The following is a 27,353-nucleotide window of genomic DNA, read 5'->3' as shown; positions in this document are numbered from 1 at the left end:
TTGCCCCTCTGTATGAGATGTGGTGGGTGTCAGTTGTTGCCTTGGGTTGACGGGGTTGTGGATAGGGTCGATACACATCTGCCTGAAATGAGTTTTTGGAACTTGGGATGTCTATAACTGTGAATCATGAAAAACCTTGTACAAATGAAGCCCATTGAAGGGAGGAAAAAAAAAAACCTAAATTTGACTGAAAAGCGTTATCAAAAAATTCTGCAAATTTGTGAATCCATCTGTGAACAGATGACATTTAATAGTGTGCAAAATATCAAAGTCAACAGAGGTGATCGTTTAAAAAATGAGTAGCTTATTGTCCGTTAAATAATTTACAGTCATTCTTATGTGTATTCTGCCGACACACTGCGTGTCTTGAAATCGGGGATGGAGACATTCAGTTAAAGACCCCCGAAGATAGACAGGGAACGCGTCAACAGACATAATCATGGTGGTGAACGACCTCAGTACATTTTCAGCTTGAACACTTTGGCGAGAGGCACTTTGGCACTGGAGTAAATTAGATAAGAGTCACGGCCGGCACTGAAGAACTCCCAGTCGCTGCAACCGATGGTCGGAAGGAAGTGGACGGGAATGAAGCCCTCGTAGCCTTGCCACCTTAAAACCCACATTTGTGGAGTGTTAACCCAAAAATACCGAAAAAGAAAATGCAATTCACAAAATTCAATTCCATTTGATGCGTGAACATGTTCACAGTCAGGCGAGACTATTTTTAAACTATCAATTCCAAACATTATCTTAAAATAATCTGTCAAGCGTGTGCTTTTGACGGTTTTCAGTGGGCAGATGATGAGGCAAGTACCTGTAAAGAACGCTGTTGAGAGAGTATGACTCGCCATTGAAGGAGTTGGCAACAACCAGGAAATAGTCCTCCCCGAGGCTGAAGAACTCCCAGTCCACCGCGCTGTCGGGGGAAAGTTATGCAAATGCTTATGATTAAATTTCATGAGCATTTGTGGGATTTATTTAGTAACTATTTGTTTTTTTCTTGTTTGGTTCTGATCATAGAATCTGCCAGGACATATGTGGCCCACGTGCTGCGGGTTGCCCACCCCTGCACTATTAAAGCACAGTACAGTTAATGTACTTAAAGGGGTGAGCGGGGGTTCTACATAAAAATCTGTACTACACAATACAGATTGTGACTACTTTTACAATAGTTAATCATACCTGTAAGTGACAATGTCCTGGAAGCGAACAAACAACCGCGCGGTCATGTCGAGTTCGTAGACTGTGGAGTTGATGGCATATTGTCCGGGTCCATTGCCGTGGAGCCAGTGTCCGTTGGCGACCACCAGAAAGACCCGACTGCCGATCTGGAACATCTCCCAGTCAGTGGCGCAAAAAGTCTGCGTTAAAATATGAGAAAGTCGTCTTAAGGCATCTGCAGGTATGAGATTCTGACGGTATGATAACGTTAAGCCAAAATATTACGGTATTGCAATTACAGCTCTAAAACGTGTTGAAATACCTGGGGTCAATTTTTTTTTCTTTTTTCCATTGAACAGGATTTTTATTTTTCAAAACATATTAGCAAAGTGGAACATACAGTGGGGCAAATAAGTATTTAGTCAACCACTAACTGTGCAAGTTCTCCCACTTGAAAATATTAGAGAGGCCTGTAATTGTCAACATGGGTAAACCTCAACCATGAGAGACAGAAGGTGGAAAAAACAACCAGAAATTCACATTGTTTGATTTTTAAAGAATTTATTTGCAAATCATGGCGGAAAATAAGTATTTGGTCAATACCAAAAAGTTCATGTCAATACTTTGTTATGTACCCTTTGTTGGCAAACGTTTTCTGTAACTCTTCAAAAGCATTTTACACACTGTTGCTGGTATTTTGGCCCATTCCTCCATGCAGATCTCCTCTAGAGCAGTGATGTTTTGGGGCTGTTGTTCGGCAACACGGACTTTCAACTCCCTCCTCACCCCGTGGCATCAAAATGATAACAAGAACGGTGAGCAAAAATCCCAGAACCACAAGGGGGGGACATAGTGAATGACCTACAGAGAGCTGGGACCACAGTAACAAAGGCTACTATCAGTAACACAATGCGCTGCCAGGGACTCAAATCCTACACTGCCAGACGTGTCCCCCTGCTGAAGAAAGTACACGTCCAGGCCTGTCTGTGGTTCGCTGGAGAGCATTTGGATGATCCAGAAGAGGACTGGGAGAATGTGTTATGGTCAGATGAAACCAAAATAGAACTTTTTGGTAGAAACAAGGTTCTCGTGTTTGGAGGAAAAAGAATACTGATTGCACCATGCCCACTGTGAAGCATGGGGGTGGAAACACCATGCTTTGGGGCTGTTTTTCTGCAAAGGGACCACGACGACTGATCTGTGTAAAGGAAAGAATGAATAGGGCCATGTATCGAGAGATTTTGAGTGAAAATCTTCTTCCATCAGCAAGGGCATTGAAGATGAGACGTGGCCGGGTCTTTCAGCATGACAATGATCCCAAACACACAGCCAAGGCAACAAAGGAGTGGCTTGGTAAGAAGCATTTCAAGGTCCTGGAGTGGCCTAGCCAGTCTCAAGATCTCAACCCCATAGAAAATCTGTGGAGGAAGCTGAAAGTCCGTGTTGCCTAACGACAGCCCCAAAACATCACTGCTCTAGAGGAGATCTGCATGGAGGAATGGGCCAAAATACCAGCAACAGTGTGTGAAAAGCTTGTGAAGAGTTACAGAAAACGTTTGGCCTCCATTATTGCCAACAAAGGGTACATAACAAGGTATTGAGATAAACTTTCGGTATTGACCAAATACTTATTTTCCACCATGATTTGCAAATAAATTCTTTAAAAATCAAACAATGTGATTTTCTGGGTTTTTTTCCCCACATTCTGTCTCTCACGGTTGAGGTTTACCCATGTTGACAATTACAGGCCTGTCTAATATTTTCAAGTGGAAGAATTTGCACAATTAGTGGTTGACTAAATACTTATTTGCCCCACTGTAAGTATAATGTTAAGTTAAAACTAGAAACTGCAATTTCTGGTGAAATTACAATGGGGCTTTGCTGTGGTAGATACAGATCTATCATGCCGGTTTCTGTTGACTTGGGGACATTTTGGAGACGTGTCCTGTTGATATCTATTTGGGGGACACATCCTGTTGATATTTGGTCACTTTCTGTTTATTTGGGGACATTTCAGGGTCACTTCATGTTGATATCAGGTCACTTTCTGTTGATTTGCAGACATTTCAGGGACACGTCCTGTTGATTTAGAGACATTTGTGGGACATGTCCTGTTGATATCCATTTAGGGGTCACGTCCTGTTAATATCAGGTCACTTCCTGTTAATTTGGGGACATTTCGGGGCTTTGACTTTGGCGAATTTTGGGGGAACTGTACATTTTTGCCAAATTCTGTATACATATTTTATGCCCCTCACCGTCACGGAATTTTTGGTGTGTAAATTATGAGATTTGGTCAAAACTTGTAGGACAAGTAGTGTTTTGAAAAATTTGTATTCCCCCCCCCCCCCAAAAAATCACATTTTCGGGCGAACGGAAAAGTTTTGGGGGTCGTTTGAAAAATTCCCTGCGTTGTGCGAAAATTCTGGTCATTTTGACATTGACGCGGTGAAGAAATGCCATTCAAAAAAAAAAAAAGAAAAGAAAAAAAAAAAAAAGGAATTTTACTATAAAGGCCTTTGCCTTGCAAAGCCCCATACATTTAAAAAAAAAAAACAAATATTCTAAACAAAATTAAAATAAATGCCGTCCGTTAGGTAAGCCTAAACTCACAGCCACATTATTTCCATCAAAACAAAAATAATTTAATTATTTTCCGTAAAAAGCATGTCCGTATGACTCGTGTCATGTTTACATTATACACACACTCTTTCTCAACACAGCCAGTTGCCAGAGAAAAAAAAAACACGTTTTACCACTGCAAAACACACTAAACACGTTGGAGTTAACCCCTCGTACCTGGTGGGAAACATTCATGACAGTGTTTACTAACCTTTAATTTTGTATAAATGGGAAATCATATTGGAGTTATTGCCTCCTTGGCAGCCACCCTCCGCAAGTTGGTTTACATGGTTGGCCCTCCTCCTCTAAGCCGCGGCCGTCTAACTTTTCCGTAGCCAAAGTATTCCCATACAGGCGATTTTGTTTTCTACGATGGGGAAAAACAATCAGGGGTTTCACGTCCTCGGCCTTCATGTAGCACAGCTGACTCACTGACACTGAGCAACAACCGGTGGGGGAGGGTTGGGCCTTGCAGCTGCAAACGAATTATTTTTTTCCTGCATTATTGGGATTTAAAAAATAGCCCTAGGGACGGTATGACGGAAAATTTTTGCGGTCTTGAAACCTTGACGTTTTCATACCACGACATGCCTTGAAACCGGTACTTGGCACATGTCTACTTAGAAGTGTGTAAACAGATATGTAATGGCTGAAAGTGATCTGACTCGACTGAATCCTAGTTGAGATGCCGCCTGAAGTAGGAGAAAAAAACCAAAGAGGCCTGGTTAATGGAAAACATATTTTGAATCGTGTTGGGACAACTTGAAAATTAGCCTTGTGATTAGCGGTTGTTTCGGCCTACATGAGAGTGGAGCAAATAGCCATGTCATTAAAAAACACCCTGTGGCTTTTTCCACCACTGAAGTCCATAAATATGACAGCTAGTTTCCTAGGAAACGGCATTAATTCATTAGCTGCAGTCTGCTCCAAGTTCAAATGTGCCAATAGAGCACACCATTTCTATCTTGTAACTTTCTTACTGAGGTATCAAATTTGAATCACCTGATTGAGAAACCTCCGCAACATAGTGACGTGGCCAAAATTTAAATGGTTACACCTGTAGGGGGATAAGTTACTTTTCTAGCAGACACCGTATAACTGTTTGCATTAGTTTAACATATTCATTATAATAAAGCATTCAACCATCGTATAGGCAGACTTCACTCCATGCCCATTGACACAGTAAAGTGGACCACCTTATCAGCCCTCGCCTGATAAACAAAGGAAAAGACGTCAGCATCTCTTCGGTGGGGTCAGGACCAGTGTTGTCACAGATTACTTGAAAAAGTAATTTAATTACTGATTACGCCTCAAAAGAGTAATCCAGTTACTTTACTGATTACTTCATTATCAAAGTAACAAAGCTACTTTAAAAGTAATCTATCAGTTACTTTTTACCCATTTTTCTCCCTTTGCTGCCTCAACATAAGAATGACAACAGAAAAATGTCATCACATGTAATTCACTTTCCGATGATTGAATTCAAAGGGGAATATCAGAACTTCGTGCTAGCTTAGCCACTATGGAGCCCTGAAACTAACAAATATCTGACAAACTGCTTGGAATTTGTTGAAATCAACTCCACCGACCAATTAAACCCAGCTAACTCTAAGATTAAGCCTAATGTCAAAACTTCTGAATTTTGGGTTATGGTTAACAGCATATCAGAGCCAATCTAAAAACAATGCAAACTGACAGCACAAAATTGCAAAGGTGGTGACGGCCGCGGATGCGCGTGCATAACCTGGAAGTACTCCTCTCAACGCACACGCGGTCAATTTGGCCACAAAACGTGGCGGCAACTAAGGACTTTACACTCAATCGGACTTACAACACATCCCACAGATGCTAAACAAACACATCACCTCACGGCATAAATGTCCAACATGCATATGAAGTAAACAAAGCTTGCCAACTTGGAGCGATGACTGCCCGTCGTTGCTACGGCAAAGCTACAAAACGGCCGCGCATGTCCAACCTTTTGCTGATACCCTCCAGAATGAAGGCAAAATACTCACCTTCATTCATGGATATCCACAGATCAACATTCCCTCGCAACGTCTCAACACTCGGCTCGAATGTCCACCCGCCTGGCCCACGCCTTCAGTCCCACAACACATGCGACGCGGGACCAAAACAGGAAATAGCTAAGAGGTTGTCATTGTAACACGTACCGGGACCCTTTTATTTTTAACATTTTCTATTCGAAATGCTCTTCGTACATGACTACAATATTTTTCATTCTACATACAGTGGGGTGAACAAGTATATGATACACTGCCAATGGGAAAACCCATTGACAGTGTATCAAATACTTCTTCTCCCCAATGTACGTTATGAGGCAATGAAAAAATAGTAACGCAGAGATACTAAAGAAACTAACTTTAATCTGATTACTGGTGTAGAAAAATGAACGCATTAGATTACTCGTTACTGAAAAAAGTAATCAGACAACACTGGTCAGGACACCCCCGCCCAAACAAAGCAACAAGTTGATAGCTCGGCGCCTTAGACGTCAAGACATGCCTCAGTTGCCGTGGCAACCACGACCCAGCCACGAAAGAATACACACGAACTTGACCGCCCAAACCTGCCACAGAAGGGTGATCTCAAGACAACACCCAGGCCCGCCTTCCGCCCGGCCCACTCCACCGCAGCTTTCAAAAGACAACATTTAGCTAACAACTGTCGCTTCTCAGGAACATTTCGATGTATCCGTTGTTTTACTGACCCTGGAATCCAGCTGTGCCTCTCATTCGTCTCATTTGCCTTGCTTTTTGATCACTGTCGACGAATAAATTATCAACCTACACTCACCGGCCACTTTATTAGGTACACCTGTCCAACTGCTCGTTAACACTTAATTTCTAATCAGCCAATCACATGGCGGCAACTCAGTGCATTTAGGCATGTAGACATGGTTTAAGACAATCTCCTGCAGTTCAAACCCAGCATCAGTATGGGGAAGGTTGTTGGTGCCAGAAGGGCTGGTCTGAATATTTCAGAAACTGCTGATCTACTGGGATTTTCACGCACAACCATCTCTAGGGTTTACAGAGAATGGTCCGGAAAAAAAAATATCCAGTGAGCGGCAGTTCTGTGGGCGGAAATGCCTTGTTGATGCCAGAGGTCAGAGGAGAATGGCCAGACTGGTTCGAGCTGATAGAAAGGCAACAGTGACTCAAATAACCACCCGTTACAACCAAGGTAGGCAGAAGAGCATCTCTGAACGCACAGTACGTCGAACTTTGAGGCAGATGGGCTACAGCAGCAGAAGACCACGCCGGGTGCCACTCCTTTCAGCTAAGAACAGGAAACTGAGGCTACAATTTGCACAAGCTCATCGAAATTGGACAATAGAAGATTGGAAAAACGTTGCCTGGTCTGATGAGTCTCGGTTTCTGCTGCGTCATTCGGATGGTAGGGTCAGAATTTGGCGTCAACAACATGAAAGCATGGATCCATCCTGCCTTGTATCAACGGTTCAGGCTGGTGGTGGTGGTGTAATGGTGTGTGGAATATTTTCTTGGCACTCTTTGGGCCCCTTGGTACCAGTTGAGCATAGTTGGAACACCACAGCCTACCTGAGTATTGTTGCTGACCATGTCCATCCCTTTATGACCACAATGTTCCCAACTTCTGATGACTACTTTCAGCAGGATAATGCACCATGTCATAAGGCTGGAATCATCTCAGACTGGTTTCTTGAACATGACAATGAGTTCACTGTACTCAAATGGCCTCCACAGTCACCAGATCTAAATCCAATAGAGCATCTTTGGGATGTGGTGGAACGGGAGATCCGCATCATGGATGTGCAGCCGACAAATTTGCACCAATTGTGTGATGCCATCATGTCAATATGGACCAAACTCTCTGAGGAATGCTTCCAGCACCTTGTTGAATCTATGCCACGAAGAATTGATGCAGTTCTGAAGGCGAAAGGGGGTCCAACCCGTTACTAGCATGGTGTACCTAATAAAGTGGCTGGTGAGTGTATTTTCGGTGAGTCTTCATCAAACTTTGGGAACATGGAGTCAGTGCAAAGGGATAACACCGGGGTGAACGCACGGAGTTTGGCTTTCCGGCCGACTCGCTGGGGTGGCGCCAGCGGGATGCCGAATGGTTCGGCTGTCGCTGTTCCGGCGGCTAAGCTGGGAAGCCGAATTCCTTCACACCAAACACACAAGACTTAATACAGTAACACACGACAGTAAAACAATAACGGGATGATTTCATGATTAGCCTACACTGTAATCACAAGATTCAAATGAACCAGTTTCTTCATCTTTACAAATGTTTCTGTACACTGTTCCCTGTAGTAGTGAAAATGTACAGAGTATGTCGAAGCGTTCTGGGTGAGTTCAGGTGATTAATTCAAATGGCCTGAGGGGGTCTTTTCTGACTAATCCTCACAACATCCAGCTGTGGAATTCCCCTAAATCACACTCATGTCCTTATGGACCCATCAAAATGTCAACACAAGTTTCACCACAACTGTGGTTATAGTCAAAATATGACATTCGCTGTGGGCTACAGACCGCGTGCTCTATTTTGGGCATCGAGGACGCACCTGATGCTTTTCTCCTGGCCCCTGTCATTACCTTGTTTTCATCTCTCCATGTTTGGGTTGGTTCTTTGCATTCAAGTGTTATGACAGGACTGTTTTACTGTGTTTCAGCCTGTCATTTCATAAAGCTCAGAGGAAATAAAAAGACACTCGTAAGATAGGCATTGTTAAATAAATTACGGATTAACATTGTCTCCTAATATATTACTAGCCTAGAGTACTTAAAGGGATCCATGGATGGAAAGACGTGTTCTAAAAATATAAATCTTAGTATGAGTTATACTAATTTGATACTAAAACCCCTCTTAATGTTTTCGTTGTAATAAAATTTGTAAAATTATTTTAACTAGTAGGTCACCATTCTTGTTGACGTCACGTGGACACGCTGCCGGACTTCCACAGTGTCACTCTTTAACTACATAAACGTGTCGTCGGTTCTGCCCTTCCGATTTGAACCCGAGCGGAATATTAACTCATTTGCTCCCAAAAACGTATAAATACAGTGGGGCAAATAAGTATTTAGTCAACCACTAATTGTGCAAGTTCTCCCACTTGAAAATATTAGAGAGGCCTGTAATTGTCAACATGGGTAAACCTCAACCATGAAAGACAGAATGTGGAAAAAAAAAAACGAGAAAATCACATTGTTTGATTTTAAAGAATTTATTTGCAAATCATGGTGGAAAATAAGTATTTGGTCTATACCAAAAGTTCATCTCAATACTTTGTTATGTACTCTTTGTTGGCAATAACGGAGGCCAAACATTTTCTGTAACTCTTCACAAGCTTTTCACGCACTGTTGCTGGTATTTTGGCCCATTCCTCCATGCAGATCTCCTCAAGAGCAGTGATGTTTTGGGGCCCTCGTTGGGCAACACGGACTTTCAACTCCCTCCTCACCCCGTGGCGTCAAATAGTGTTGTATCGGTCGCGAACGATTCGTTCTTTTTGAACGAATTGTTTGGGTGAACGAGACCGAACTAATCACCATCTGCACTGATTCGTTCTATGAAGTTGGTGGCGCTTGTTCGCTGCGTGGGAGGGCGTTGAGCAAGCGGCAGCGTCTTCTGACATCGCACACGACCAATCAGACGCCAGCCTCATCGCGGGCAGGGGAGGGAGCGGAAACAGAATCATGGCGTATGTCACTCATTTCCACGTGTGGCCAATAAGCAGCCAGCGTGCAGGCAGGGGGGAAAGACTGAGTTTTGTCACTTCCCGTTCAGTGATTCGGTCCTCCGGTTCCTGACCTAGCTTGCTGCTAACTTGACTTTCCAGTAATGACTATGCGGTGAACGAGTCATAAAATGAAAGGAAACGACTTTGTCACATATTTGTTAACGTGGAGCCTATCAAATGCTGCTCAAAAAGACAAAAACACCACACAAATCTAGCGAGCATGGTTTAGTGTTCTACTTTTCTCAACAGACTCGGGACTGTGCCTATGTCGATATACTATCAAATTTACAGTAATTTAAAACGCGTAGCTACGAGGCAAGCAAAACCTGAGCTGCGGTCGCGTGACGGCAGTGAAGCGGGCAGAGAACTGTCACTATATGGAGGCTTCATGGCAGCGATATGTACCTCATATGTGCACAGAAAAAAAATAATATTTAGTATGATCACCATAATACTGATTTGCAATGAAACTATATACATGTCAATTTTTTCCGAGTGTTTTTTTTTTTTTTTTTTTCCGTGTCAGAGGGTGTCGGTTGGTTTGACAAATTATGTCAATCCGTCCATCATGTGCTACTCAAGCGCCCCAAAAACAAAGCGCGCGGACACGGGAGATGTCGCAATATGTCTACATTTTTCTTAACAGACTAATGAGAGTAGAAAGGCGAAATCATAAAGCAAACAATTATTTCTCGTCAGCATTTGACGATCTGAGATGCGGGGACGACGGGGGAGCTGACCGGATTATTTTATTTATTAATACCAGTGCAAAAATTCAAAACGATCATCTTAATAATAAAAAACAAAAATACAACAGAGCGAGAGGTTAATATGATGTGTTGGCCGTTCCATAATTAGAAATTAAACTTTCGATTTATTTTTATTTTCGTGACAGCAGGCATGCCGCGTTGGCTGTTAGCAGCAGCATTGTATATGTGAGCAAGATCATGCTAAAGAAAGTCCGTGCGCCCCCGACCCCAAACCCCGACTTCCCCCTCAAAAGGAAAATGTTTAACCGTGTCCTAATTCGAAATGCAAGCACGAGCCATGACTTTGAGCCCATAGAACTAGGACAGACGACGCGGAAGTTCTCCCTCGCTTTTGCAGCAGCGGGAGGGAGACGAGGCTGTCTCTGAGAGCAGAATGATATCGCCTGTCACTCATTTCTGAAACTACGACGAGTGGTCAATGTGCAAGAGAGGGAGGGACCAAGCAATGTCACTTCCCGTTCAGTTATACTGCGAAGCGGTCTTTGGTGATTCGTTCGGCAACGTCACTTCCCGTTCACTAACCGAACGATTCATTTGGGTGGGGAGGGAGATGAGGGGGGCGAACGATTCGTTGAACGATTCGTTTGAACGAATCGTTTTACTGAACGAACCGGAATGGATTCGTTTACTCAAGTGAACGACAGATCCCGTCACTAGCGTCAAAATGATAACAAGAACGGGGAGCAAAAATCCCAGAACCAAAAATGATAACAAGAACGGGGAGCAAAAATCCCAGAACCACACGGGGAGACCTAGTGAATGACCAACAGAGAGCTGGGACCACAGTAACAAAGGCTACTATCAGTAACACAATGCGCCACCAGGGACTCAAATCCTGCACTGCCAGACGTGTCCCCCTGCTGAAGAAAGTACACGTCCAGGCCCGTCTGCGGTTCGCTAGAGCAGGGGTTTTCAACCCAGTCCTCAAGGCACACTGTGGGTCCTGGTTTTTGTTCCAGCCGATCCAGCAGAGACAGTTGAACCAATGAGGCTTCTGCTAAAACAAGCCACACCTGACTGCAATCAACTGATTGCACTTGTAAAACACCAGATTGGGGAAAAAGTGTTGTCATCTTGTTTGGTAAGAATGAAATCCTGCACCCACAGTGTGCCTTAGTGGAATAGGTTGGGGACCCCTGCGCTAGAGAGCATTTGGGTGATCCAGAAGAGGACTGGGAGAATGTGTTATGGAGAGATGAAACCAAAATATAACTTTTTGGTAGAAACACAGGTTCTCTTGTTTGGAGGAAAAAGAATACTGAATTGCACCATACCCACTGTGAAGCATGGGGGTGGAAACATCATGCTTTGGCGCTGTTTTTCTGCAAAGGGATCATGACGACTGATCTGTGTAAAGGAAAGAATGAATGGGGCCATGTATCGAGAAATTTTGAGTGAAAATCTTCTTCCATCAGCAAGGGCATTGAAGATGAGACGTGGTTGGGTCTTTCAGCATGACAATGATCCCAAACACACAGCCAGGGCAACAAAGGAGTGGCTTTTTAAGAAGCATTTCAAGGTCCTGGAGTGGCCTAGCCAGTCTCCAGATCTCAACCCTATAGAAAATCTGTGGAGGGAGTTGAAAGTCCTTGTTGCCCAACGACAGCCCCAAAACATCGGAGATCTCTAGAGGAGATCTGCATGGAGGAATGGGCCAAAATACCAGCAACAGTGTGTGAAAAGCTTGTGAAGAGTTACAGAAAACGTTTGGCCTCCGTTATTGCCAACAAAAGGGACATAACAAAGTATTGAGATGAACTTTTGCTATTGAACAAATACTCATTTTCCACCATGATTTGCAAATGAATCATTTAAAAATCAAACAATGTGATTTTCTGTTTTTTTTCCACATTCTGCCTCTCATGGTTGGGGTTTAACCATGTTGACAATTACAGGCCTCTCTAATATTTTCAAATGGGAGAACTTGCACAACTAGTGGTTGACTAAATACTTATTTGCCCCACTGTACGTTCTATTTTTAATTGTTTCAGTGTCCCAAAAACGTATTTATCTTATACGTTTTTTTGTTGTTGTTGTTTTTTTTGTTTTTGTTTTTTGACAAGAGGCATCTCTAGGTTCTGTTGCACCTAAAATGCAATGCACAATGCTCAAAACTCATTTTAAAGCAATAAAACTGGCCACTGGAGGGCAGTAGCGCATTTTGTAAGAACTCGTCTCGGGCCAAGAAAGGAAGTGGGGAAAAATAGTCAGGAAACAGAAGTTGGAGGGATCTGGTGAAGACGCGCAAGAATTTGAGAAAAATATGGAGAACAATCAGGAAAAAATAGGCAAACGACACTGGGGAGTGTTTTGAAAAGAAAAGGAAACCATCGTCAAAGAAGGATTCAAAAAAATCTATCTTGATGAGATAGACGGTGACGGCCACAATAGCGTCAGGTTCAACATGCGTTCTGCGGAGCTCACATTGCGTTACTCCTGATCCCGAGGTTGAAACCAACGATGGAGATGATGAAAAAAGTGAGACCGATCTTGATCCGGACTCCTCAGATTACTGGTAGCCACCTCATTCAACCGGGAGCAGCCAAGAGCCTTCCCCGTTGTTATGTGCGCAAATACAGTTCAATAGTTTAGTTATGTGTAAATAAATTGTTACTTTGCGATCAAAAGCTCTATTTGTCTTGTTGTTTATGTTATTTGGAAAATTGCTATTATTGTTTGCTAAAACTACCGTATTTTCTAATGCTGATTTCTAAAGAATGGCATTGCTTCAATCTCTACAGCAATGCTGACAGCACTCCTGTAACAAGTCACATGACATTTTGGAGGGAAAATGACAAGCAGTACTCAATTTGGACATTTAGGGATGTCCCTAGTTCTCATGCGGCGCACTCACTTTTGTTGCCAGGGGTTTAGATATTAATGGCTATATTTTGAGGCTTTTTAAGGGGAAAATAAGATAACTCTATTATATAAGCTGCAGAGACTACTTTTCATTGTGCAAAAGTGTCATTTTGTCAGTGTTGTCCCATGAAAAGATATACTCAAATATCTGCAGAAATGCGAGGGGTGTACTCACTTTTGTGATACACTGTATATGTTAAAGAGTGACACTGTGGAAGTCCGGCAGCGTGTCCATGTGACGTCGCCGCCCTGCGACGTCAACAACAATGGCGACCAACTCGATAATTTTTTGTTTTAAAATAAAAAAAAAAACTTTAAAAGAAAACATTAAGAAGGTTTTTAATATTGAATTATTATAACTCGTACGAACATTTATCTTTTAAGAATTACATGTCTTTCCAGCCGTAAATTCCTTTAAAATACAGTATAGGTATGTATGGTTGATTAAGGTTTTATAGTGGTTATGAACAGACTAATTGCAAGAATAGTATTTGTTATACTGTGTGTACCTTAATGGTTTGGAAGACTCGAAAGTTCCCATCTACCCAAACGTAGATCACAGAATCAACTGACGTCGTTATTCCATCAAAGGCGTTTGCCACCACCAGAAAATGGTACGGTCCCACTTTAAAGAACTCCCAGTCGTAAGCCCCTGATGTTCTCAGCTTCTGGTGGACCTCGAAGGACTTTGTTGGTCTGTTCCATTTGTACACTACGCTGTCTATGGTGTGGTTGTTATCACCTACGGAGAGATAGTGACATAAAATCATGGTTAGTTAATTCCAGTCCCTCCAATTTTTGGACTTGGCTTGGTGTTGACCCTCAAGTCTTGGTCTCGATTCTGTCTTAAAGGGCCGCTGAAGACTTCAACTCATGAGTGTTTTACTCGGTTAAATTGTATTGAATGCATCATTCGCTGTCTAAAAAAAACGCGCAGTTTTTGAGTTACTGCCATAGCAACACCTTAGCAACGAGGGACGTGCCACGCTGCCGGCCGCTACCTGATAACGTCAAGTCCTGAAGACCTTGCCAGCACTCTAATACTAGTATAGCACCACGCTATCCTCGCCATATATTGCAAACATTTTCTTGGTTTTACTTGCGAGATTCGTCATGCCATCTCGATGTGTAGAGGTGAATTGCTCACACGAAGGCTCGAGACTCTATGAGTGGCCCAAAAAACCTTCTTCTGCAAGGATTTGGGCATCTTCTGTGAGAGTCAAGCGGAAAAACTTCTCACCGGCTTCTCGATCGTGTCTTTGTTTTCAACATTTCAGCGACAACAGCTTTGAAAACCTAAGTGGATACAACCTTGGTTTTTCAAAGACGTAAGTAGACCCTCACTGGCAATTTGATAGGTTTATTACTTGATCGCGACCTGTTTTTTTGTTGTTCTTGCCTGTCATAAAACAGCTGACAGGTTGTCTATTCATGTCAATGACAATTTGAAACTGTAACGTCAACAAAGAGTCGCTCGCTTAGTCGGGCAGCTATTTCTTATTTTTGGAACTTGTGGGAACAACACAGCTGCTGTCTGCTGCAGCCGACGCCAACACAACAACCTGTAACAACCGGAAAATGTCTCGCTCCGCTAACAGGAAGGGGTTATGGGGGATCAGAAGAAAAGAAAAGAAACACAAGAAAGAAAAGAAACAAAAACAAAACACGAAATACATTGAACGCCTACACTAACTATGAATATGTTGGTGCTATCGTCAGGTAGATGTATTTCCGGTTGACACCATGTGGGGGGCCTGTTGACCAGGGAAAGTATGGGGGAGGTCTATAAGATCAGTGATTGGGAGGGGTGGAGTGTACACAAATCAGCTCTGTGATCTAGAAACATGTACTCGTGTGATTCCCTTGTGAGAGTAAGCCCGTTGGCGACCGACCCTACACTGCCCCGCCGCCAATCCCGGCACCGAGGCCCCCCACCCGAGCGCGCCCAATCACATCCAACCATGCGCGAGCCCCATAAGACATGCGACGGCCACGCAGATGAGCGTAGACGCTGCGCAGGCACCACCCTAGGGCCACCGCCTCCACCCAGCCAGCTCGGGGAGGGAGGGCGCTTGGGGGAAGAAGCATGCGCAGCCCATCTCTCCTCCTCCCAGCAAAGGGGCCATCGTCACTCCCCAGGGATCTAGGGTGGTTCCCCGGGCCACCTGCGCCCCCATCAACTGGCCTTCAGGGATGGGAAGAGAGGACGCACACCCAACCCCACGCCACCCCTGTCTGCCCACCCACACCACGAGCCACAACCACAGCCTCCCAACCGGCACGGGATGCCACGGACCCCCAACGGCCCAAGGCAGGGCACGGTCTGGAGCAGGCGACACCCAGCCGACACCCCGGCGTCCAGCTAGCGACCCGCGACAGGGCGGATAACCAGGCAGAGAAGAGAGGCGAACGCCAAGGAGCTGCCGTGGGGCGACGCGAGATCGGAGCCCCGACCTCCCCCACTTCGGCGGCCGGCAGCCCAGGCAGAGGGGAGGCCACACCTCAGGAGCCATGCCATAGACAAAAAGTGTGGGACCCACCTACCGCCCCATTACTGTGGCTGCCAAGTCCCCGGCTGGCAGCCATTACCCAGCATCGTGATGGGATTGTGTGGGGAGGGTAGTGCAATGTATGCATTAAAATAGGAGAGCTCAGCTTGTGGTAGTGGGACCACTGCATGGAATTTCTACCCAGCCGCGCGTTCCACCGCCCTTTGCTGGATAAGGTGTGGGAAAGGCGAGGCCTGCCGTAAGGAGACAGCCGTTCAGACCAGAGAAATCTCGATGCTAGATGCCTACCACTCTCCCTTTCGTGAAGTGTCGAGCTGCCAACCGGCGTCATCACCAACGTCTGCTGTATAGTAAATCATCGTCATCTGACGCCTCAGGTTCAAATATGTCGGAATTAATTGTAGATAATCTTTCCAGGGAACCTTCGCCATCGTTAGCGTCACGAAAGAGCGATCCTAAATGGTTACTTATACTGTATCGTTGCTGCTGCTATGCTCGCTGTGGACCGTCCTCTGTTGCATTCAGGAATTTGCGTCACACTTCCGGGTTTGGGAAGGGACTATTAACACAGTGCAAAAAAAGTAAAAAAAATAGATAAAAAAAAAAACGCAAATTATCCTCGCAGTTACGCGTTAAAATGACATGGTTGTTTTGACGAACTCGTCCAAAGTTTATATTCCAAAAATTACACCGAAATCCGAAAAGCTCCTCAGCCGCCCTTTAAACCCTCAAAGTTTTGTTGTCAATGTTGTCACAAGTATTTAAGTCTTGGGCTTGACTTGGTCTCAACCCTTCAAAGTATTAATTTTGACTTGGTCCCTACCCTTAAAGTATTGGTCCTAACTCGGTCTCATGCCCTTAGAGAATGTCTAATTTGGTCGCAATCCCAACAGTCTTGGTTTTGACTCGGTCTCGACTCCTCAGAGCATTGGTATTGACTCAGTCTCAACTTTTCATAGTGTTCCTATGGCTTGCTCGTGGTCACAAGCACTCTGTGTTTGTTTCTGTTTCAGTTCTTGTTCTCAACTTAGTTGCAATCCTTTAGTCTTGATCTTCACTTGGTCTCAGCCACACAAAGTCTTATCTTGAGTTGGTTTCAACTAAAGGCAGCCTTTGTTTTATTCTCAAAATGCCAATGTCTGACTCTTAGTCTTGACTTTGTCTCAACCGTTTGAAGTCTTTCTAGCTGGGATTGGAAGTCTTAAACTTTTAGTCTTGGCGTGGTCTGGAATGACACTATGTTTAATGATAGTCATGCTGTATATTTTTTTAATGTCTTACCTATCCTGTGATTGGCAACTACAAGATAAGTGTGCCGATGGATTTTGAAGGCCTCCCAGTCACGTGCACAGTGCGTCTGCAAAGTCTGAAACTGCACAAACTGTTTGCTTTTTCGACTCCATTTGTAAATGACAGAGTAGTCGGACTCCTTCCCAACATTAGTGCCTATATCGGAGTTGGACACCACCAGAAATGTCTACAAAAATGACAAGAATGTTATCGTTAATACTTTACTAAGAGACTCTTACAGATATCTTTATTAGAGTATTGATTTTTCTGACAACTCCTGAGTAAATTCACAGTGATACTCTTTGATTCCAGTCATACCTTCTTCCCCATGTTGAAATGCTTCCATGCCAGCGCTCTCTGGGTGCTAATATTCTGGTACAGCTGAAAGCCATTGTGTTGGCTCCATTGGTACACTGCAGAGCCAGAAGTTGAGGAGCGGTGAGCCATGGCAGCCATGAGACCCATACCCTGTACCTGGAAGATCTTAAGATGACACCAAACGATTCATTGACTTGGTCTTCATTATGTTTCAAATAGGGCTGTCAAAATTATCGCGTTAACGGGCGTTAATTAATTTTTAAAATTAATCACGTTAAAATATTTGACGCAATTAACGTACATGCCCCGCTCAAACAGATTAAAATGACAGCACAGTGTAATGTGCACATGTTACTTGTGTTTTTTGGCGTTTTGTCACCCTCTGCTGGCGCTTGGGTGCGACTGTGGGTTTCAGCACTATGAACGAGCATTGTGTAATTATTGACATCAGCAATGGCGAGCTTCTAGTTTATTTTTGATTGAAAATTTTACAAATTTTATTAAAACGAAAACATTAAGAGGGGTTTTAATATAAAATTTCTATAACTTGTACTAACATTTATCTTTTAAGAACTACAAGTCTATCCATGGATCGCTTTAACTGAATGTTAATAATGTTAATGCCATCTTGTTGATTTGTTATAATAAACAAATACGGTACTTATGTACCTTATGTTGAATGTATATATCCGTCTTGTGTCTTATCTTTCCGTTCCAACAATAATTTACAGATAATATGGCATATTTTATAGATGGTTTGACTTGCGATTAATTCATTTTTAAACTGTAATTAACTCGAGTAAACATTTTAATTGTTTGACAGCCCTTGTTTCAACATGTTGTTTTCAACTTGGTCTGATCATTTCATAGTCTCAACATTAACTCTGCGCGTCCATGTATTGTCCTGACTTGGTCACAATACCGCAAGATCTTGGGTCTTGATTTGAGCTCAATTTTTCTTGTCATTATATAAACTCTGGTCTGGTATTGATATGGTGTCAAGCCAGAAATATCTCTATTTGGTCTTTGTCTTGAGCCAGAATTGCATTCAAATTATGTGGTTTTCATTCCAAGGGAAACGACAGGACAAACATAAATAGCTTGGGACTGTATTTTACCTCTATGTCATGTGTCTCCGAGCTGGTGCTGAGAACCTGCTGTTCCTCAACATAGTCCAGTCGTTTACGATCTGAGCAGATGAAGATGTTTGTTAATGTCCAAATTGAGACATTTTAGTGATGTTGGCGTCTCACCCTCCAGCACTGTAATCCACGAGGTGCCGTCACAGAGGTAGAGAGCAGTCCTCAGTGGATTAAACCACATCTGGCCTCGGAACAACTCAGAGCATGTCCGCTCTAAACCCACCAACACTCTTTCATCGGTTTCTTGTGGTTAACAAATTTTTAAAATTAGACTTTGTAGACTTTACGGCTAATTCTTCAACCCCTAGCAAAAAATATTGAATCACATGTCCTGGTGGATGTTCACTCAGTTGTTTTATTGTGTAGCATAGACTTCACTATCAGTTGACGGGACGCTGGGCCGATCCGTAGGGGGCCTAGTTTCAAAAATTTTTAATTCAAATCTTTTCAAAACCAAAGCCGCTAGCAACCTAAAACCAAAACAGGCACGTCCCTTAGGCATATATGAGTCTCCATGAGCAGTGACATCAAAAAATTCAAAGTCGTTCCCAAATGAAATCCTGATTTTTTTTTTTTAATACAAGTATCACAAAACTTAAAATGGCTATAACATTCTCACATTTTACATTAAATGCACAAAAATCATCAAATGCTGAGCTAATCACCTATATTTTTAGGATCAATAGCAATATTTAACATATGATATATGTTTTTGCCCAATATAGCAACTTATTATTATTTTTTGTTTTTGTTTTTAACAGCTAGAAAATCACAAAATTTTCCCATCAGAAACTTATTACTTGAGGAAAGCATGCAAAATCATCTTAATTTTACTCAACAAAAGCAAATTTAGCAGTTTTCTATATACAATCACAACTTATTTAGGTTGAATTTCGATGTTACGATTGCCTCAGCACGGAGGCATGTCTTGCCGGCTATCTGACCCTTGTCGTTTTTAGATTGAAATGTTAATACACATGCAAAAATTTCTACGTTTTTTGCCAAAAAACGGGCCGTTGGCCGAAATTTACCTGATCAATTTAATGTAAACTTACGCTACTGTATATGGATAAAACATGGCGGCCATCCCAAAACAGAGAGCTTTTTAAGTTGAAAATTCTTGTAAATACAGTGGGACTAATAAGTATTTAGTCAACCACCAATTGTGCAAGTTCTCCTACTTGAAAAGATTACAGAGGCCTGTAATTGTCAACATGGGTAAACCTCAACCATGATAGACAGCATGTGGAAAAAAAACTGAAAATCACATTGTTTGATTTTTAAAGAATTTATTTCCAAATTAGAGTGGAAAATAAGTATTTGGTCACCTACAAACAAGCAAGATTTCTGGCTGTCAAAAGGTCTAACTTCTTCTAACGAGGCTCGACTCGTTACCTGTATTAATGGCACCTGTTTTAACTCATTAGCGGTATAAAAGACACCTGTCCACAACCTCAGTCAGTCACACTCCAAACTCCACTATGGCCAAGACCAAAGACAAAATTGTAGACCTGCACCAGGCTGGGAAGGCTGAATCTGCAATAGGTAAAACGGTTGGTATAAAGAAATCAACTGTGGGAGCAATTATTAGAAAATGGAAGACATACAAGACCACTAATAATGTCCCTCGATCTGGGGCTCCATGCAAGATCTCACCCCGTGGTGTCAAAATGATAACAAGAACAGTGAGCAAAAATCCCAGAACCACACGGGGGGACCTAGTGAATGACCTACAGAGAGCTGGTACCACGGTAACAAAGGCTACTATCAGTAACACAATGCGCCGCCAGGGACTTAAATCCTGCACTGCCAGACGTGTCCCCCTGCTGAAGCCAGTACACATCCAGGCCCGTCTGCGGTTTGCTAGAGAGCATTTGGATGATCCAGAAGAGGACTGGGAGAATGTGTTATGGTCAGATGAAACCAAAATAGAACTTTTAGGTAGAACCACAGGTTCTCGTGTTTGGAGGAGAAATAATACTGAATTGCATCCAAAGAACACCATACCCACTGTGAAGCATGGGGGTGGAAACATCATGCTTTGGGGCTGTTTTTCTGCAAAGGGACCAGGACGACTGGTCTGTGTAAAGGAAAGAATAAATGGGGCCATGTATCGAGAGATATTGAGTGAAAATCTCCTTCCGTTAGCAAGTGCATTGAAGATGAGACGTGGCTGGGTCTTTCAGCATGACAACGATCCCAAACACACAACCAGGGCAACAAAGGAGTGGCTTTGTTAGAAGCATTTCAAGGTCCTGGAGTGACCTAGCCAGTCTCCAGATCTCTACCCCATAGAAAATCTGTGGAGGGAGTTGAAAGTCCGTGTTGCCCAACGACAGCCCTAAAACGTCACTGCTCTAGAGGAGATCTGCATGGAGGAATGGCCCAAAATACCAGCAACAGTGTGTGAAAAGCTTGTGAAGAGTTACAGAAAACGTTTGGCCTCCGTTATTGCCATCAAAGCGTACATAACAAAGTATTGAGATGAACTTTTGGTATTGACCAAATACTTATTTTCCACCATGATTTGCAAATAAATTCTTTAAAAATCAAACAATGTGATTTTCTGGGGTTTTTTCACATTCTGTCTCTCATGGTTGAGGTTTACCCATGTTGAGAATTACAGGCCTCTCTAATACTTTCAAGTGGGAGAACTTGCATAATTAGTGGTTGACTGAATATGTATTTGCCCACTGTATTTGATTTAATCAGTAAAACAATGCTACTTTTTGTAGTTTACCAGCAATTAAATCACTTTCTTTTCCAGTGAAAAAAAAAAAAAACAAGATCAGACATTAATATGTGAATGTTTCTTAATAAAGAACTGAATATTTAATGGTATGTCCTTAATTTTTTCACATGACTGTAAATGTTACTGACTACCACAAATTTCCCCTAGATTTCCTTTAATTATTCCTAAAGCCAGAAAGTTGTTATTTGAAATAACGTTAGTTTTGCTTCATGTCAATAGTCTGCTTTTTCCAGCACAATTAAACAACTGAGTGAACACAAAAATGAGTCCATAATTTTTGCCAGGGGTTGTACTTTATCCTGCAACTGATGCATCAACTGTACCATAAGGGGTCAGATGACTTCCAGTGTTCCTTCCGGTGGCAGACAGCAGCAGCAAGGGCGGAATTGATAGAGCTGAAAGTTGAGGGTGGTTTGACGGGCATATTTTCTGTGTGGCATCTGATCCCGGTACCAGAACCAACTGTCTCAACAGGCCCTATACAAAGACCAACGGATCAAGAGGGATAAACCAGTATTTCAAGGGTTGAAATACTGGTTTGTCCCTATGATCCACTGACACTCAGAGTACGAACAGCAGCTGATGACATGTAAACAGTGGAATTTTGGGCCTTACCGTAAACAATCCTTTCCATCTGCCTCTACTGCCAATATGAAATCTGGACACATAAAAGTTGAGGTCCGAGGGGAAAGGCCTGTTTGCCAGAAAAGATACAATGAAGTGTTTTCCCAAGTAAATGGACATCAACAAGTTCCGTGCACATCTTTATGTGAATTAATACAGTACATTAGTCCTGGCTTAGGGAAGTTTGCAGTCAGAGCAATCTATCAAATAATGTCAGACTGCGATTGTATGGCTGCAGGCTGCGAGCATATTTGCAGCACTGCTGATGTAATTTGCTGAATGATCTATTATCCTTTTGCTCCGAGGGCACGGAATGGGAACTCAGGTGGTTGGAAGGTAGAGAGTCAGGATTCAGACAACTTTACAGATTTGCAACCAATGAGAACATAAAGTGCATGTGACACGAAAAAGCATGTTTATTTCATAATACACGCAGTATTTTATGCTCCTGAATGATATGGACCACCTGGATGTGTGTGGAAGCGATCGCTATAGTTATTTAGTTTTTTTTTTTCATTTTTGACTCAGACCTAAAATTTGATAGCCATCTAAAGTCCGTCACTAAATCCGCTTATTACCACCTAAAAAAATATAACCAGAATTAAGGGGCTTCTGACTCAACAAGACATGGAAAAACTTATGCATGCATTCATTTTCAGCAGATTGGACTATTGCAACGGTATATTTACGGGTCTTGATAAAAAAATCAGTCAGGAAGCTGCAGCTAGTACAGAATGCTGCAGCCAGAGTCCTCACAAATACAAGAAAGCTGGACCACATTACACCGGTTTTGAAATCTCTACACTGGCTTCCAGTGAGTCAAAGGATAGACTATAAAATACTACTGCTCGTTTACAAAACATTTAATGGCCTTGGACCAAAATACATGCTTGACTTGTTAGATTCCTATGAGACATCTAGACCCCGAAGGTCATCTGGAACGGGTCTTCTGCATATTCCAAGAACAAGAACCAAGCAGGATGAGGCAGCATTTAGTTATTATGCTCTTCACCTCTGGAACAAGTTACCTGAACGTCTGAAGTATGCTCAAACTGTTAGCTCTTTTAAATCAGGGCTAAAAACGCTTTTGTTTAGCACTGCATATCCATAACTGGCTATATATTTCAATCTACTTGCTTTCTATTCCTCTTGTGCTTATCTCCATTGCTGATTTCAATTATTATTATTAGTAGGAGTTTTTGTTATATTTTTGTTTTATTTTTATGTATTTATTTTTATTCTATTTGTGATTAAATGCGATCTTTTGTCTTGGTTTTTACGTTGTATTGATTTAAATGTGATTTTGATGATCTTCATGTGATGTGAAGCACTTTGAATTGCCTTGTGTTGAATTGTGCTATATAAATAAATTTGCCTTGCCTTGCCTTGCCTTGCCTTAATGCCGCGCCATGAAAATGAGTGACTTCCGGCTTCGGTCTTGCATTGAGGAGGACGGCGCTGTGACGTGTACGGGTGAAGGCGTCCTCTTCACTAAACAGCCGTACTGTTGTGTATGAGGACGAAGGATTCAGCTGATTTTGCGGATTAATACGTTTATTTTTCGCATCACCCCAGCCAAACGGCTGCAGAAAAATCTTGCTTTGTGAGGGAGCGGCGTTTGCGCCTTTTTGGAGTTTCAAAAGGTTCCCATTCACCGTGGATATTGGCCAAAACAAGCCCTACTACTGTCGGAGCATTGGACTTACAAAGAAGTGAGTAAATATCTTGTTTTGTGTTATGTCAAATACGAATACAGCGATTACAAAGTAAACACTACAAACTAGAGCTGAAAGGAATACTCGAGCAACTTGAGTAACTCGAGTTTAAAAACTGACCCGAGTAATTATATTGGCCTCGAGGTATTGTTTAATTTTTCCAGCTCTAAGCATCACGTTTTGCCCGACTACTTTTAATACGAGACAACGCGCTGACGTCACGTGCGTAGAGGACGAAGCAATAAATACCTGACTGCAGCCGACAGCCGCTAAAAACTACAGGTACCAGGTAGTGTCTGATGCCACGGTGGTAGCAGATAGCGGCTGATTCGTCTCATAGATATCATTTATATACAACAAGATGCGACATGACTGAGTCGGCGGCGTTAGTAAACAGCCGCCATCTTAAAGCAGTATTATTTAATCTGTGAAAACATAGCGCTGTAGAGTGATGAGGGTGTAAAATAAAAACTTAATAATGCTAACTGTCAATTTTAGCTTAGTAGTCATTGCGGGATAAAACCCCAAGTAGCACTGGTCCCTAATGTGATCCAATACAGCAGGTATCATATTTTTATGTTGAAAACAGAAAAAACTAAAAATCCTATCAGGATTTACAGTTTAGACCAGTACTTCTCAAATAGTGGGGCGCAGAGCGATGCCAGGGGGGGCGCAGTATTTTTGAACTAAGGAAGAGCACTCAGCACACACAGAAAACAGATATGAAGAGCAGTGTGCCACCGCCGTTTTCGAAAGCCGTTTTCCGACCAGACTCACTCACGCAGCTACCCACTGTCTTGTCCGGTTCTCACGTCGCCGCCCAAGTGCCATTTTCGGCTTGGGATCGTCACGACGACCGCCCTCACCTACGGTTCTACCTCGGGCGCCGAGAATGCGCTTTTTTCGTGCCGTTTGCCTCTTAGCTTTGACTTTTAATACAGTGGGTGATGAGGAAAGACCACTGTTTACTGTGTGTAAAAATAATTATAGCGGACAGCCAGAAGCCAAATCAATTAAGACGCCACTTAAAGACATTAGACCCCAATCTCATTGATAAGCCGCTTGATTGTTTTTCAGTGAAAACGTGCCGAATATTGCCAACAATCGTCCTGCTTTGTTAGTGTTATATCAGTAAACCAGTGAGCATTGTGAGCATGCTCATTGCTAAATAACTCCACACCATTGCAAAGGAAGCAAATACTGTGAGCAGCAAAAATAAAAACTGTCCTGTCCAAGGACACTCTTTTTTTTCTTTTATTCGGTTTTCTTTTTTCGGTCAAATTTTTTGGCATATTGAGTGAATGTTTCTAATCAATTTCAATTTGTTATTATTTACTGATTTTATTACATTTTATTTTTCTGTATCAAATGGTCAAAAACGTACCTTGAGTGTATTTTTTACAGTTTGGATGTGACTTTTTTTTTTAATTCAAGCAAATTGATGCACGTCAAGTCTTCTCTGTTACAAACAAAACAATGTTAATAAAGTTATACTTTATTCTAAGTTGATCTATGTTACTTTTTTCTTTATTAGAAAAAAAAAAAAGGACACCACAATGTTAGGCAGATGCGTATTTATGATAGTAATTTTATAGACAAATGATACTATTTACAGTGGCGGCAGAGAGTTTGGGGGGGGGGCGCGAAACATTTATGTCTTCCTTGGGGGGGGGGGGGCGTGACAGAAAGTAATTGAGAAGCACTGGTTTAGACTAACTTAAAACTTAACTAGAACCTAAAAATAGCTTAACCCAAAATGGAAATTCAATTGAACCAAGTGGGAAAAACACCTAACTTTTAGGTGATGTGTGTTATCAAGCGTCATGACATTTTTAGGTAAGAAATATACATATATTTTTATAAGAACTAGAAGTTTTTTGAGTGAAAGCAGTGAATTAGTCTTTTTTTTATTTTATTCTAGTCACATCTGAATTGTTGGCTGTTTTCAACAATGTACATCAAAAATAAAGACATTGATTGACTGAAAATGGTTCAATATTAGATTAAATGTATTGTTTTCTCATCTATATTTATAATTGCTCTTTTCCTAAGAAAAAATATGTTTTATCCGATTACTCGATTAATCGATAGAATTTTAAGTCGATTACTAAAATATTCGATAGCTGCAGCCCTACTACAAACTTTCCTTAAATAAAGGACTACTTACGTTCAATCATTGATAGGCATATAAAAAGCTCTCATCATGCACATTAGCTGCACGTTAGCTGCAAAGCAACTGCAGCCGCCCTCCTCCAGGGAACGAACTGTAAATTGCTCTCCACCGGGCGGTTTGCCGATCCGCGAAGACAATCGACAACCCAGTCGTCATGTCAAATAATCCGGGCTAGTTATGGTGGATTTTCCGCTTCGAAGACTTTGAAACATCACTCGGTTCGGGTTTGCATGTCGGCTAGCTGTCACGCCTCTTGGTTTGTTTACATTCTCCGAAGCCAGTGAAGGGAAATGATATATGTCCGATCTAAGTGTCATAAAATATCGTTCGGGAGGTGCGACAGTAAAGGTGAAGTCGACAGTTTTGACCATTATGGAGTAATTTTGCCATGTCGTCCTGAATAAGTGCATTTTTATTATTTCATAGTCTATTTAGCACAAGACTGTAATTTGTCATGACCATGCCATTTATTTAGCAATAGCAATTAGGGGAAATACTTGGATAAAAAGAATATCCTGTAAAAATATTGAAGGAAAGAGACAGAAACAATGACATTTTGCAGCTCTCTTCGTCGCGTTTTCCTCATTCTGAATAATTCCGCCTCAATGGGCTGAATAGTAAAACCGATGAGCCCAGTCTCCCGCTGACGTCATCCACCTGTTGGGGACGCTAGAGCCCTATAATGGTAGGCGTGGCTAACCGGCAGATTAAAAGACTAATTTCTCGTCATCTGCGCTTTGCTAAATTGTTGTATATAGTCGAATCGTCTCAAAATATGATTCTAATTCACATAATAATGCTATTTAAGACTTTTTTTCTCCTGTCGTATGCTCTTTAAGTCTCTATGCATGTGTGCAATAATCCCGGAGCATGTGTTTTTCCTCTTTCACTCATTAAAGTGGCAGACAAAAGACATGGTAAAAAGGCCTTTAGTGGAAAATAATTGTCTCGCTAGTATCGCAGAAGGAAAGAGAGCTTCCAGAACAAATAATTTGCTTGATCTTGCTTTGTGACTGTGTTTTAAGTGAAACAGTGGTAGGGGACAAGCTCACGTTCCTCATTGCACATGTCTCTTTTTGTATTAAAAAATATATATATATATATATAATTAAGCTATTGAGAATTTGAGTGGACTGAATATTTTTTTTGTCATTTTTACATGCGGAAAAGATGGACATCTTTCAGATAAATACTAGGGGTGCAACGGTTCAGTTAGCCCACGGTTCGGTTTGAACCCCGGTTTTGGGATCTCGGTTTCGGTTCGGTTTCGGTTTGCTTTTTGCATTTTTTAAAAAATTTATTTATTTATTTTTATTTTTTTTAAACTGCCTTCATTTTGCTTTTAAGAAAATGAAATAAACACTTAAAATGTAGACATGTTCGACTGTTAAAATGTCTCTTAGCTCTTTGGCTAGTTTAGTGACTGACTACTGAAATACACACATAGTAGTAAAAAAGTTACTGGGCAAAGTAACTAGTGTTACCTTTCATGTATTTTTTTTTTTTTTCACCCCCCCCCCCCCAAAAAAAAAACATAGTAACCTTTGCTATGTTTGGCGGTCATTTAATGTTCTGAATCAACCGTTAAAGTCGATAAAATTGCTCCCGTTTTTGCATTAGTTCCCTTCTGTCTACTTTTGACGTGAAAATTTTAAAACTGTTTCA

The 27,353-nt window shown here is 42.0% G+C and overlaps 1 protein-coding gene across 4 annotated transcripts in view; it reads right to left on the bottom strand.

Annotated features, from left to right (window-relative positions):
• The window catches only part of tspeara (thrombospondin-type laminin G domain and EAR repeats a), a 56,766-nt gene continuing 29,413 nt past the window's right edge, over positions 1-27,353 (bottom strand). For all 4 annotated transcript variants that reach the window (XM_057859154.1, XM_057859153.1, XM_057859155.1 and 1 more), the window contains 10 exons: positions 21,792-21,870; positions 21,500-21,653; positions 18,536-18,667; positions 18,401-18,471; positions 17,283-17,447; positions 16,956-17,151; positions 13,674-13,906; positions 1,183-1,361; positions 815-916; positions 1-609 (listed from right to left, as the gene is read on the bottom strand). In XM_057859154.1, the coding sequence (XP_057715137.1) occupies positions 456-609; positions 815-916; positions 1,183-1,361; positions 13,674-13,906; positions 16,956-17,151; positions 17,283-17,447; positions 18,401-18,471; positions 18,536-18,667; positions 21,500-21,653; positions 21,792-21,870 (1,465 nt within the window). In that variant the 3' untranslated portion in view covers positions 1-455. The remainder of the gene's footprint in view (positions 610-814; positions 917-1,182; positions 1,362-13,673; positions 13,907-16,955; positions 17,152-17,282; positions 17,448-18,400; positions 18,472-18,535; positions 18,668-21,499; positions 21,654-21,791; positions 21,871-27,353) is intronic.

Source organism: Corythoichthys intestinalis, chromosome 15 (assembly GCF_030265065.1).
Source record: "Corythoichthys intestinalis isolate RoL2023-P3 chromosome 15, ASM3026506v1, whole genome shotgun sequence".
Taxonomy (NCBI): Eukaryota; Metazoa; Chordata; class Actinopteri; order Syngnathiformes; family Syngnathidae; genus Corythoichthys; species Corythoichthys intestinalis.
This window is presented reverse-complemented; position numbering and strand designations above follow the sequence as displayed.